At 45.3% G+C, this 13,874-nt stretch overlaps 1 protein-coding gene across 1 annotated transcript in view; it reads right to left on the bottom strand.

Annotated features, from left to right (window-relative positions):
- stk17al (serine/threonine kinase 17a like) overlaps nt 1–11,464 on the bottom strand; it is a 60,841-nt gene extending 49,377 nt beyond the window's left edge. The window contains exon 1 of the mRNA XM_078424654.1: nt 11,227–11,464. Coding sequence (XP_078280780.1) covers nt 11,227–11,324 — 98 coding nt within the window. The 5' untranslated portion in view covers nt 11,325–11,464. The remainder of the gene's footprint in view (nt 1–11,226) is intronic.
- Between the last annotated feature and the right edge of the window lie 2,410 nt (nt 11,465–13,874).

Below are 13,874 nucleotides of genomic sequence, written 5' to 3' on the forward strand. Positions count from 1 at the left end.
GTGACCTTTGACTATTAACTGGAGACTCCTACTTCTCCATTCTCTGTTTAGCAGGATTCATTCAAAAGAAAAATGGTGGAGAATATTATGTTGAGGAAACAATACAAAATACAATAAATTGTACTAGTTTAAAATGAGGTGCAGAGACGTATGCCACTGATGGGGGTGGCAGACACTGGATGTAGTGCTGGCAGGGATCTCCACTGCATTTTATGCCATGTGAGCAATGCCAAGGCCAGCCATTGCACCCACCTAACATACAGAACAGAAACCATTGCCTGTACCCGTTCTCACCTAACAAACAGCTAACAATGGCATGCTTCCTTTATCATCGTTACTTTTATGCATATCTTTCATTTATTTGTTTCTATATCTCTCTCTACAATACCATCTATATCCCTCATTTCCATTTCCACTGACTCTCAGTCTGAAGAAGGGTCTCGACCCGAAACGTCACCTATTCCTTTCGTCCAGAGATGCTGTCTGACCCGCTGAGTTACTCCAGCTTTTTTGACTATCTTCAGTTTAAACCAGAATCTACAGTTCCTTCCTTCTGCCCATTCTGCCGAGGCTGGTTCTTTAAAAAAAAACTAATTACTCATAACAAATGGAGTTTGCTGTCTGACCCTGAATAGATCAAATAATTAATTCCTATCTTGGAACCAAGGCAGGACTAATTTTGTTTATATGGATTGTTAGAGTTGGTACTGCTGTTGCAGAAATATATGCAGTCTTTGCACCGAGTTGATAAAGCTGGCTGATCAAGGTTGCCTCAAGAACTTATACAATAGAGTGCCCACAGAGTACAGATTACATATCAGACCAGAAGCAATTACTTAATAAATTCAGCTAAATGAAATCTTATTCCTACTTTTATCATGTTACAAGAAGGTTGCTCTTTAAACTACTGTATATTTCCGGAGGCAATCTGATGTGGTGTTAACAGGGCTGGATAATCACAAGACAAAACCGGGGAGGGGGAACAAATAACTCCAGCTGATTCTCTACATGTTGAAGGAAGGTCATGAGGTTAATGAGAGAAACTGGTCATTGGTACTCAACTTAACTTTAGCTGCTTTTATGTGGGTTTATATTGGGACTCCCACAGCAGGTGGTCTCGAACACCCACTTTGGCACCTGTTGGGTGTTAGTGTGTGCCATCGTCCTAATTACGTCTTGTAAAAACCATTGAATGGGTCACTGCACAGTGCTGGTGAGCTCTCTGTGACATTATTTGCCCCTCCCATGCAAATCTTTTCTTTTGCATCATTACCAGTTAAGTTCACAAGTGTGAAGAAAAGGCAGCATCATATTAACTAGTCATATTTAAATCTTCACAGAAAACGAGAGAGCAAATGACCACTGATGAAAATCCACAGTACAGGTGGCACTATTTTAAAAGACTCGTGTGCCTAAAGCAAGTTACCTTCCTTCGACTGGAAACTGAATAAATGATGCCCCAATACAGGCAATGCATAGAAACTGCAGTATTGGACCAATTCCACTCACAGGCACTCTCGCAGAAAACTGCAGCGTTGCTACTGCAACCAGAAAAGTGTCACCCTCCCACCAGCATGCGTCATTAAACAATGCCATCTCACTGCATTTAACCCAAAAGAGTAAGATCGAGAAACAGTTTGCTACCATACAAACCACCAAGTGCAAAGTTTTGTACAAAACCTGCATAGGTTTGATGAAACCACAATATTCCAGGAGCTAATAACATGCAATATCTATTGCCGATGGATGTGGTGTACCTCGACTTTCAGAAAGCCTTCGACAAGGTCCCACATAGGAGATTAGTTGGCAAAATTAGAGCACATGGTATTGGGGGTAAGGTACTGACATAGATAGAAAATTGGTTGACAGACAGAAAGCAAAGAGTGGGGATAAATGGGTCCCTTTCAGAATGGCAGGCAGTGACTAGTGGGGTACTGCAAGGTTCGGTGCTGGGACCGCAGCTATTTACAATATACATTAATGACTTGAATGAAAGGATTAAAAGTACCATTAGCAAATTTGCAGATGATACAAAGCTGGGTTGTAGTGTGAGCTGTGAGGAAGATGCTATGAGGTTGCAGGGTGACTTGGACAGGTTGTGTAAGTGGGCGGATGCATGGCAGATGCAGTTTAATGTGGATAAGTGTGAGGTTATCCACTTTGGTGGTAAGAATAAGAAGGCAGATTATTATCTGAATGGTGTCAAGTTAGGAAAAAGGGACGTACAACGAGATCTGGGTGTCCTAGTGCATCAGTCACTGAAAGGAAGCATGCAGGTACAGCAGGCAGTGAAGAAAGCCAATCGAATGTTGGCCTTCATAACAAGAGGAGTTGAGTATAGGAGCAAAGAGGTCCTTCTGCAGTTGTATAGGGCCCGAGTGAGACCGCACCTGGAGTACTGTGTGCAGTTTTGGTCTCCAAATTTGAGGAAGGACATTCTTGCTATTGAGGGCGTGCAGCGTAGGTTTACTAGGTTAATTCCCGGAATGGCGGGACTGTCATATGTTGAAAGACTGGAGCAGCTAGGCTTGTATACACTGGAATTTAGAAGGATGAGAGGGGATCTTATCGAAACATATAAGATTATTAAGGGGTTGGACACTTTAGAGGCAGGAAACATGTTCCCAATGTTGGGGGGGTCCAGAACAAGGGGCCACAGTTTAAGAATAAGGGGTAGGCAATTTAGAACGGAGATGAGGAAAAAAGATTCAGTCAGAGAGTTGTAAATCTGTGGAATTCACTGCCTCAGAAGGCAGTGGAGACCAATTCTCTGAATACATTCAAGAGAGAGCTAGATAGAGCTCTTAAGGATAGCGGAGTCATGGGGTATGGGGAGAAGGCAGGAACGGGATACTGATTGAGAATGATCAGCCATGATCACATTGAATGGTGGTGCTGGCTCAAAGGGCTGAATGGCCTACTCCTGCACCTATTGTCAAACTCTAAAGACAGGAATGAAAATAGGTGTGCAGATCATGTTTGGTAATGATTCTGTGGGGAGTCACCACTGCCTGGTGCAATTTAATGGTTTGGTAAAATCTAAACACAATTTTCTTTCCCTCCATCAAATTAATGAGTTTCAGTTTAATTTATTGTCACGTTTTACCGAGGTACAGTGAAAAGCTTTTGTTGCATACTAACCAGTCAAAAGACGTACAGGTATGTAGGTTAATTGGCTGGGTAAATGTAAAAATTGTCCCTAGTGGGTGTAGGATAGTGTTAATGTGCGGGGATCACTGGGCGGCACGGACTTGGTGGGCCGAAAAGGCCTGTTTCCGGCTGTATATATATGATATGATGATATGATATGATACACGATTACAATCGAACCATCCAGTGTACTTACATGATAAAGGGAATAAGGTAAATAACATTTAGTGCAAGATAAAGTCCAATAAAGCCCAATTAAAAATAGGTAGAGGGTCTCCAATGAGGTTGATGGTAGCTCAGGACTGCTCTCTAGTTGTTGTTAGGATGCTTCAGTTTGCCTGATGACAGCTGGGAAGAAACTGTCTCCAAATCTGGAGGTGTGTGTTTTCATACATCTATACTTTTACCATTAGTCTGAAGAAGGGTCTCGACCCGAAACGTCCACCCATTCCTTCTCTCCTGAGATGCTGCCTGACCTGCTGAGTTACTCCAGCATTTAGTGAATAAATACCTTCGATTTGTACCAGCATCTGCAGTCATCTTCTTATACCTTTTACCTGATGGGAGCTGGGAGAAGAGGGAGTGGCGCAGTGCAACTCATCCTTGATTATGCTGGTGGCCTTGCCAAGGCAGCGTGAGGTGTAAGTAGAGTCAATGAAGGGAGGTTGGTTTGTGTGATGGTCCGGGCTGCACTACGATAGTTGTTCTCAGCGTTTGCTGGGGCAAGTGGCTGGTGTTCCAGCTCCTGACCGCTGCTCAGTGTTGGAGCGTGTAGGTGCGAGAATCTTACCGGACCTGTCTGTGCTGGTCCCTGTGGCTGAATGGCCAGCTGGCATTCATTACACACGGCGTCATGTGAAGAATGACGGACTTTGGGAACAACGTGGAGAGTCCACAGTTACTAGGAACTGCACCCCGTGCAAACCACCCCCGAACTGAAAGGATGTGTTTAGTTGAAAGGGCTTTCAGAAACTGGCAGACTACAGGGGGCGAGAGGACAGGCTGCTGCTTTCTATCAATAGTCACATCAGTTCAATGGCACTGACTGATGCAGGAACCAGCGGATCTGCCAACACCCCTGGCACCAAGCATTCTTTTAGTCCAATACTGGTTCAGTGCAGTTTTGTTAAAAACCCCTTTAAGTTTACATAGCACAGAGCCACAGAATAGCTTTGACAGGAGATTTCAATTCTCCTGCCCAATGTAAATATTCAGCTCACCCGACAAAGTGCCTACATCATCTGGAGCCCCGAAGAATACTGCAATCCGTCTGGAATAAGAACATGTGCTGCAAAGAATGATGTCTCCCAGGGTACGGACACACACTATCCCGAATGCTGTTTGAGCAACTGGAGAGCATTGAGCAGTGTGCTGGCAACGCTGGGCAGAGTTTTCTTTTCCCACAGAATGTAACGCAGCATTTGCATCCGGTCCGAGTGTCAATGTGGTGTCAGCACATCAGTCTTTGCCGTCTAGCCCCCAGGCGGCGGTTAACAAATCCTGGCCTGAACTCGTGCGATAGATAAGCAAGACCGTGAATCAGAGGAGATACTATATAAAGCCACGACTTGGCCCAGAGGCGAGGCTACACGCTTGTAACACCGCACACTTGGACCAAACCAAACCTTACCCGATTTCAACACAATTGAGATTTTGTAACAAGTCCTGCATTTACATGATTTTTAATTAAAAGTCTCCTTCGCCGAGTCAGAACGTAGCCAATAGACAATAGCTGCAGGAGGAGGCCATTCGGCCCTTCGAGCCAGCACCACCATTCAATGTGATCATGGTTGATCATTCATAATCAGTTCCCCGTTCCTGCCTTCTCCCCATACCCATACGGCCATCACTGCCATCGTTGTCGACTCCAGAGTGCATTCCAACGAGTGGTGTTTTGGGGAGCTGGCAAGAATAGCTGATCTTGTTCACCATCTCGCAGTCCTTCCCCTTCGCTCTACTGAAGGTTTGCCCTGCCCCGCAGCCCTTCTCCTTCCAACTGTCACAGCTGAGTACACGTCAATGGGCTAAAGACACGAGCTTCTGGGAATGGTAAGTGTTCCGAAGGACCCACTCCCCTGCCCTGCACCAGTGCACTGCAGCCGGGTGTGTGCTCAACGCTGACAGTTTCCAGATAGTTTTTACGATATAGGCACCTTGACCACCCAGTTGGGGTAGGAGTGAAAGCACATGTGATAATCAACAAAAATAAAGATGCTGGAAATCTGAAATAAATATAGAAAATGTGGAAAATGCTCATCATGTCAGACAGCATCCAGGGGGGCATAAATCATAATCACATCAGGTCTGGGATTCTTCATAAGAGCATATGAGGCTGGGACACAAATATGGCCTGAATTCTGAAGAGTCTGAAGAAGGGTCTCACCCCGAAACGTCACCTATTCCTTTTCTCCAGAGATGCTGCCTGACCCGCTGAGTTACTCCAGCATTTTGTGTCTCTCCGGTTTAAATCAGCATCTGCAGTTCCTCCCTACACATATGGCCAGAAGGGCTAGTCTGAGAAGATGCACAAGATTCAATAGGGACCAGTGATCCCTTCTTACAGTGCTGAAGGGGCAGTACAGCAGAGGCCCAAAGGCAAACATTCTCCTTCGCTTGTTGGTAATTAAGCCATCATGAGGATGTGTATATGTTGTTATACAAAAGATGAAAAAATGAAGAAAAACTGCAGATGCTGAAAACCCGAAATAAAACAACAAACATTGGAGGCACTCAGTGTCTGTGGAGAAGGAAACAAAACATTTCAAGACAAAGACTCTTTGCAAAGTATTTAACTTTGTCTTCCAAAAGCAGTCACATTTAATTTTTTGTGCATGGCCCAGGCCCTTCCCTCTGATTTTTTTATTTCCATTCACCCCATCTATTCCCCTTATGGTTTGATACACCGCCTCAGCCTGCTGAATAGTCCTAGCCTGCCCACCTTTCACTACAGCTCAGGCCCTCGAGTCCTGGCAACATCTTCGTAAATCTTCTCTGCACTTTCCAGCTTAATAACATCCTTCCTATGGCAGTGTGATCAAAAGTGAATATAATGCTCCAAATTCGATTTCACCACTGTCTTTTTCAACTGTAACATAAGTCAGAAACAGGTACAACTAGGTTTAATAACCACTTAGACAGGTACATGGTTAGTTTAGTTTAGTTTATTGTCACGTGTACCAAGGTACAATGAAAAGCTTTTTTGTTGCGTGCTAAACAGTCAGCAGAAATACTATACATCATTACAATCATCTTTCCAGTGTACATGATACATGATAAAGGGAATAATGTTTAGTGCAAAATAAAATCCAGGAAAGGATAGGAAAGGTTTAGAAGGGTATGGGCTTAAAACAGGCAAATCAGACGAGGTCAGGTTGGCAACTTGGATGGCATGGACAAGTTGGGGTGCAAGGCCTGTTTCCTTGCTATATAAATCTGTATGAAACTAAATATCCTCTGTAGCTCACTACTTAAGGTGCATCGGCACCAAGCTCAACAGTTGCTAAAATGTACAGCAATGGCATTAACATAATATTTTTCCCCAGCTCCCCCATCTCCAGGGGTGTTTAATCCCCACTGCCCCTTTTTTGGCCCTATGCACAACCAGCCAGATTTGGCCAATGTGACGGATTAAGCCTACACTGATTGAATACGTTACAACAGACCATGCACATGTTGTAAAATCAATCTAATACACATAGGCATGAAAACAGTTGGCTTTTTACAGAGTCTGAATTAAAAAATGACATGGCTGTCAAATTTTGGGAAATTAATCACGAAAAAGCACCAGAAAATTTAATTTCCTGCAATTGAGAACTAATAAAGGCCATGTTAGTGCATTCAATCATCAGCTACCATCGGCATGATAGTATTACAGATTATTATTAACTTTCTAAGCTACTTAGGTTAGTCTCTATGTAGGCTGAATAAATACTACAATTCTACTTTAATTAGATTAATTAGATTTACATCCTCAGCTGCACAGACCTGCACTGAACTGAACGAGGATGATACACATGTTTTTTTGGCACAATGCCTGAACTGGATCATGAAATCTGCAGCTGAGTTTACGGTGCCAGTCATCTGCATTGCCACACTTTCTAGGACTGAGCATGACCCCCGACACAGGCAAGCTGACTACAGGATAACGCAGATCACGAAGAAGAGATTCCTGGAGCTTCGTAATGCAAGACATCCCCAGCCCTTGGAAGAGGCAGTGCTCCAAAAACAACTGGCCTTCCTTCTCAAACAGCAGCTATTTTTTCCACAGATTACTAGTCTTGTGCACGACCCATTGCCTGCATTTTGTAAAACTAGTATTATTCGTCAGTGGCGAGATCCCCCGATTTAGTTCAGAAGCACACTTTTGGTGAAAGATTGGAACACCAAGAAACTTAGATACATGGAGATACCCTGGAAGATGTTTAATGTCAGATGGATTCAGAGCACACCCCTCCATCACTGAGCCCTGGTTGTGTTTTGCTAATAGGAGTGCTAGACCCTCAGTCAAATGTGTTGCTAAATCAATCTGATCACAAACTGAATGATCACACAAATTTCGAAGTAGCATTTCTAAATTATGCTTATATTTTGCTTTAAATGTTGGAAGGGGAAGTGAATTTAATCCAGTGTTTTAATTCACAGATGGATTACATTAAACAATGCATCATTCTGCAAAACAAACTGTTGGCATCTTTGAAATTTTCCAAAATTGGTGTTGAGAGTAGAAGGTACGAAACATTGAAAACCACCACAATGGGCAGTCCGGCTGTGCTTTTACAGGAATCTTTTATAATATAAACCGAAACAGGAAGAAGGGTCTCGACCCGAAACGTCACCCATTCCTTCCCTCCATAGATACTGCCTGTCCCACTGAGTTACTCTGGCTTTTTGTGTCTATCTTCACACCAAATCATTTACTGTTAGTTTTTTTTTTTCAGATATTCTTTCCACCTTTTTCTGTTATGATGAGTTCCGTTAGCAATTATTTTAATGACATTTCTACAAGAGACAATGTGAAATGGGTCAACTCTCTCATTGCAGAATTTTTGCTGGGATGGTTCTTCTCAGGTGGAAGTTATTTGCCCCAAATTAATCTCAGTGGCCAAAGTTCTTGCAACATCCATACAGCATTGCAATAAAAGGCATAAAATACTGAGCCAGTATCCAGAAACCTGGAGCATTGGTCTTTAGATACCAGTTCTTTAGACTCCTGACGGGTACCTGTAAAAGGGACCACATCACCCCGATTCTGGCCTCTCTCCACTGGCTCCCAGTACGGTACAGAATCAACTTCAAGCTCCTCCTATTCACATACAAAGCTCTAAATGGGCTTGGCCCCCCCCCCATATCAAAAATCTTCTAACCCACCACTCTATCTCCAGGTCCCTCAGGTCGGCCGACTTGGGGCTACTCACTATCCCGCGGTCTAGGCTTAAGCTCAGGGGTGACCGCGCTTTTGCTATTGCAGCTCCTAGACTGTGGAAAAGCATCCCTCTCCCCATCAGAACTGCCCCCTCCATCGACTCCTTTAAGTACAGGCTCAAAACCTATTTCTACTCCCTAGCGTTTGAGGCCCTCTGGGGGGGCGCTGTGAACTGTTTATGTATGTGCTGTTATGTTTGTGTGCCATTGTATGTTCGTTTCTTAGTACCTGAACTGATGTATAGCACTTTGGTCAACGTGGGTTGTTTTTAAATGTGCTATACAAATAACATTGACTTGACCTGACTTGACTTCAAATCCCAGCACTGTGCAGCTGCAATAGAATTTCACAAGACCATAGGTGATAGGAGCAGAATTAGGCCATTCGGCCTAGCAAGTCTACTCTGCCATTCAATCATGGCTGAACAATCGCATCCTCTTAACCCCATTCTCCTGCACTTCTCCCCATAATCTTTGATACCAATACTAATCAAGAATCTATCTATCGCAGCCTTCTGTGGCAATTTATGTTATAGATACAAGGAACTGCAGATGCTGGTTTGCAAAAAAGACACAAAGTGCTGGAGTAACTCAGCGGGTCAGGCAGCATCTCTGGGGAACATGGATAGGTGGTGTTTCAGATCTGAAGGATGTTCCAGGGCATTCAGTGTGTACAAATGAAATATGGTGAGCAAACTAATCTACCATTTATTTGATCCAGTTTATACAAGTCAGAATCAAATTCCAGTGTGAATTACTATGTAGAACTGCATGGTTGCTATTTTCACAACCAGCTGGCGTGTTGATATAATAGGACACTTCCACCAAACTCTGCAGATATAACATTGCAACCAGAAATATACCATTGTTACTGCTTTCTGAATCATTATTAACTTGTGATGCCTGACATATGACAATAGTAAAATAACCTCAGAGCAATCAGCTCAGACAACTGGGTTCCACAGATCCAATCCCCACACTTTGCTCTCAATGAATACAGAGAACGCTTCTGACAAAGAACCAAGAGGAGGATATCTGGATGGACTAGTCTAACACAGTGCACTATCTTTGTTAGGATACAGGATCACTAGCTCTCCAGGAGAGAGAGAGGAATTCTAAACATTAGCATAACTGACAAGAGAGGATATTGGGAACAATGAGACCTTGTGACATTGCTAGCCTCACCTGTGATAAAAGCCATATATCCTGTATTTGTTTATATTGCTTCGATCCATAAATACTGATTCCATATCAGAGCTGGGCTGTCCCCAGCTTTCAGAAGCCCTCTTCTGGTCAGCCACTCTTCTAACTACAAATCAGCAATCAAAGCTCAAACTAACCTGGGTTCTGTCTGGGGATATATCCAGAGAACTTTGGTCAATTCACCATTGTGGAATGAGAGCAGGAACTGAATGACAGTGAAAGCAACCAGCTACAGCAGATCGAATTGTGTCTAAAGTCATAAGATTTAACTTAACTGACTAAGATAAGGATTGGGATGCAATTACTCAGAGAAATAGCCACCAGGTTCCCTGCAAAAAGCATTAAAATATAATTTTAAAAATACATAAAATGCACCAAGTTTTGAATGGCACTCGGTTTGTGTCCTTAAACTAGCCCATGAAGCTGGTTACGAGGCAGAGATGTGACATTATACTTCTCACTGTCTCCATTCTTGAACAACGCATTCAGTTGTCATCCTTTGGCCACTCTTGGCTTAACGTAATGGGGGGGGGGGGGGGGGGGACGACGACGACTATGATCTGCAATGCCATGCACATAACCTTCAAGCGACGATTAAAATAACAGCAACTGTTCGCAGTGTTTATTAACAACGGCTGCACAATGCGCTCAATAGCAATTAAGACACTGATCCAGTAATTAAAATGCACTCTGCTGCACAAACATTAACAAAGCAAAAACAAACTAATTTAGCTTCTCCAGACCCATGGTGCATACTTATGGTAAATAAAAACAACTCTCGTTTGATTTATCCACACATCTGTAGGTTAAGGTTTGACCTCTCCCCACCTCGACGTTAAAACGCGACCTGTCACTTTAATCGGTGCACCGGCCTCTTTCAGAAACGCTTTCCCCGTTTAATTGCTCCTTTCCACGTTTCGGATCGTTTTACTGTTTTGCCCGGTCACTGCGGTGGATAGATCTGGGTTCGGGGGCTATTAGTACAGGAAGGGAAAGGGGGGCACAATGTAAGGGGGGGGGGGAAGGTCGGGGTATCAGTGGGGAAGGGGGCGAGGGTGTCAGTGTAGGGAGGGAGACGGGGGGGGGGGGAGGATGTCAGTGCAGGGTGGCGGGGGTATCAGTGTGGGGCGGGGGGGGGGGGGGGGTTGAAACGTGGGGGGATGAGGGTGTCAGTACGCGGGGGGTAGTGGGGATCGGTGGGGGGTGTCAGTGGGGAGGGGTGGGGTTGTCAGTGAGTTGGGGGGGTCGGTGGTGGGGAGGGGGGGTCGGTGGTGGGGGTCGGTGGTGGGGAGGGGGGGTCGGTGGTGGGGAGGGGGGGTCGGTGGTGGGGGTCGGTGGTGGGGAGGGGGGGTCGGTGGTGGGGGTCGGTGGTGGGGAGGGGGGGGGGATGTCAGTGGGGAGGGGGTGCCCCAGCGTACAGCATCTGTCGGCGGCCCTTCGGCCAGCACTCACCTCCCCAGCTCCTTGCCCAGCAGCGTGTAATTGCTGCTGAAAGAGTCGGTCCGTATTCGGCAGAGGATCTTCGCCACCATTCCCTTGCGATTCATCATTGCTGCAGCAAGTGTTCAGGCAGTCTGTGGCGGACCCGGGCGGCCGGCGTGGGCTCCTCGGTGCAAGTCAGGGCGACTTGGGGACAGGGGCAGGTTCCCGGGGACTGGTGCAGGGGTGGGTCGGTCGGTCGGTCGGTCGGTCGGCAGTCAGTGGGGGTGCGGGACTGCTCTGACACACTGCACTACAGCGGGACTGTGCTGGTGTGCAATGCTCTGGTGCAGGGCTCAGACACACTGCACTGCAGCGGGGCGAGTGTGCGGTGCTCTGATACACTACACTACACTGCAGCCCGACATGAGACAGTGTGAGCAGCCGAGCTCCTGGCCACATCACTCCGCCCGCATCCAATCGCTGCTCAGCATTGGCGACAGCGCTGCCCCTAAACCGCGGCAGCGACCTACAGATGCAGCTGAGCAAATTAAAGCTAACACGCATCAGGCGAACACACACATCAGGCTAACTAACGCACATCAGGCTAACTAACACACATCAGGCTATCTAACACACATCAGGCTAACTAACACACATCAGGCTAACTAACACACATCAGGCTAACTAACACACATCAGGCTAACTAACACACATCAGGCTAACTAACACACATCAGGCTAACTTGGTCCAGTTCAACCAAAAAGGCGTCAATTTAATGCATACCCAGGGATATTTTACCCGTCGCTTTCCCCATGGATGGATTTTTTTGTTGTTGCATCCTCTTTAGCCACAGGTGTGACCCCAGAGGACGAGAGAGCAGCCAAAGTCGTCCCATTGTTTAAGAAAGGAAAGTAGAGATAATGCAGCAAATTATAGAGATTCGCATCAGTTGCGGTGCAATAATCAGATAAGATTCTCAGGGACAGGATTGACTTGCACTGGATAAGCATAGACTTAATTATTACTGTTAGTCGCAGAGCCACACAGCACCGAAACAGAATAAGAAGGGACACTGCAGATGCTGGTTTACACCGAAGATAGACACAAAATGCTGGAGTTGTTCAACGAGGTTTCGCGTGGAGACTGATGAAGGGACTCGACCCGAAACGTCACCTATTCCTTTTCTCCAAAGATGCTACCTGAGCCGCCGAGTTACTCCAGCATTTTTGTGTCTATCTTCAGCATGGAAACAGGCACATTGGCACAACTCGTACATGCCGACCAAGATGCCCCATCTAAAATAGTCCCATTTGTTTGCATTTGGTCCATATCCCTCGAAATGCTTTCTTTTCCATATACCTATCCAAGTGTCTGTTAAATCCTTTTCCATATACCCATTACCTCTGAGTGGAAAAAGTTGTTGGGTTCTCCATATTGCCCCTGTTAAACAATGCAACAGGTTTGGCTACACTCCAGTCTTCTGGGACCTCTCCTGTTGCTGAAGAACACACACAATATTCAACCCTATTCAATCCATGAGAAGATATCGTTTTGTACAGGGGAGGTCATGTCTTTTGAATCTGATTGAGGTTTTGAGAGGGTGATGATTGTTAAGGGTTATACAGTGGACGTTGTCTCCACGGACTTTACTAAAGCATTTGGCAATGACCTTCATGATGGGCTGATTCAGAAGATAATGATGCATGGGATCCATCATGACATCCATCATAGATTAGCCTAAAGAAGGGTCCCAGCCCAAAATGTCACCTGTTCTCTTTCTCCAGAGGTGCTGCCTGATCCAATGAGTTTCCCCAGCACTTTGTGCCTATCATAGATTCAAAATTAGCGTGGTCATGGTAGAAAGGAATCAATGGTAGAGAGATGTTATTCTGACTAGAGATGTGTGACCAGTGGAGTTCCATAGGGAATGTGTAGGAAGGAACTGCAGATGCTGGTTTACACCGAAGATCGACACAAAATGCAGGCAGCATCTCTGGATAGAAGGAATGGGTGAAATTTTGGGTCGTGACTGCATCTTGCGGTTCAAGTCCATAGCTCCTTGAAAGTGGGATCACAAGTGGATGGGTTGGTTTTTAAAAAAGCATATGGCATGCTTACTTGCATTGGTCAAGGCATTTAAATATAAAAGTTGGCAAGTCATGAATCTGAAGGGTAACATTATTGCACATAGGGTGCTGGGTACATGGAACGAGTTGCTGGTGGAGGTAGTTGAGTTAGGTACTATCTCAACATTTAAGAAACACTTGGACAGGTACATGGGTGAGATAGGTTTAGAGGGTTAGGGGGCAAGAACGGGCAGATGGGGCATGTTGGTGGGCATGGGCAAATTGGGCTGAAGGGCCTGTTCCGCAGAATCTATGACCCTATGAATTGCTGGGGTTTCACGTGACATTTTCGAAAATGGTCTATTTAAAGTGATTTTTCAAGTGCAAGAATTTCAACCATAAAGTGCAATGTACAGCTGACAATGGCCAATATAAAGTTTATAATATAGCTAGTCACAGGACACAAGCACAGAGGCATCAGGCTTCAGTCGTGGAGCAGTGCTTAGCTCCAGTGTGTCAGCTTTCTGCATGGCTCAGTGTATCTCTAGTGCTCGTGCTATCTGATCACAGCTGTTGCTGCAACTGAATGAGAATGGGAATTCACCCACCAAA

Source organism: Rhinoraja longicauda, chromosome 29 (genome assembly GCF_053455715.1).
Source record: "Rhinoraja longicauda isolate Sanriku21f chromosome 29, sRhiLon1.1, whole genome shotgun sequence".
Taxonomy (NCBI): Eukaryota; Metazoa; Chordata; class Chondrichthyes; order Rajiformes; family Arhynchobatidae; genus Rhinoraja; species Rhinoraja longicauda.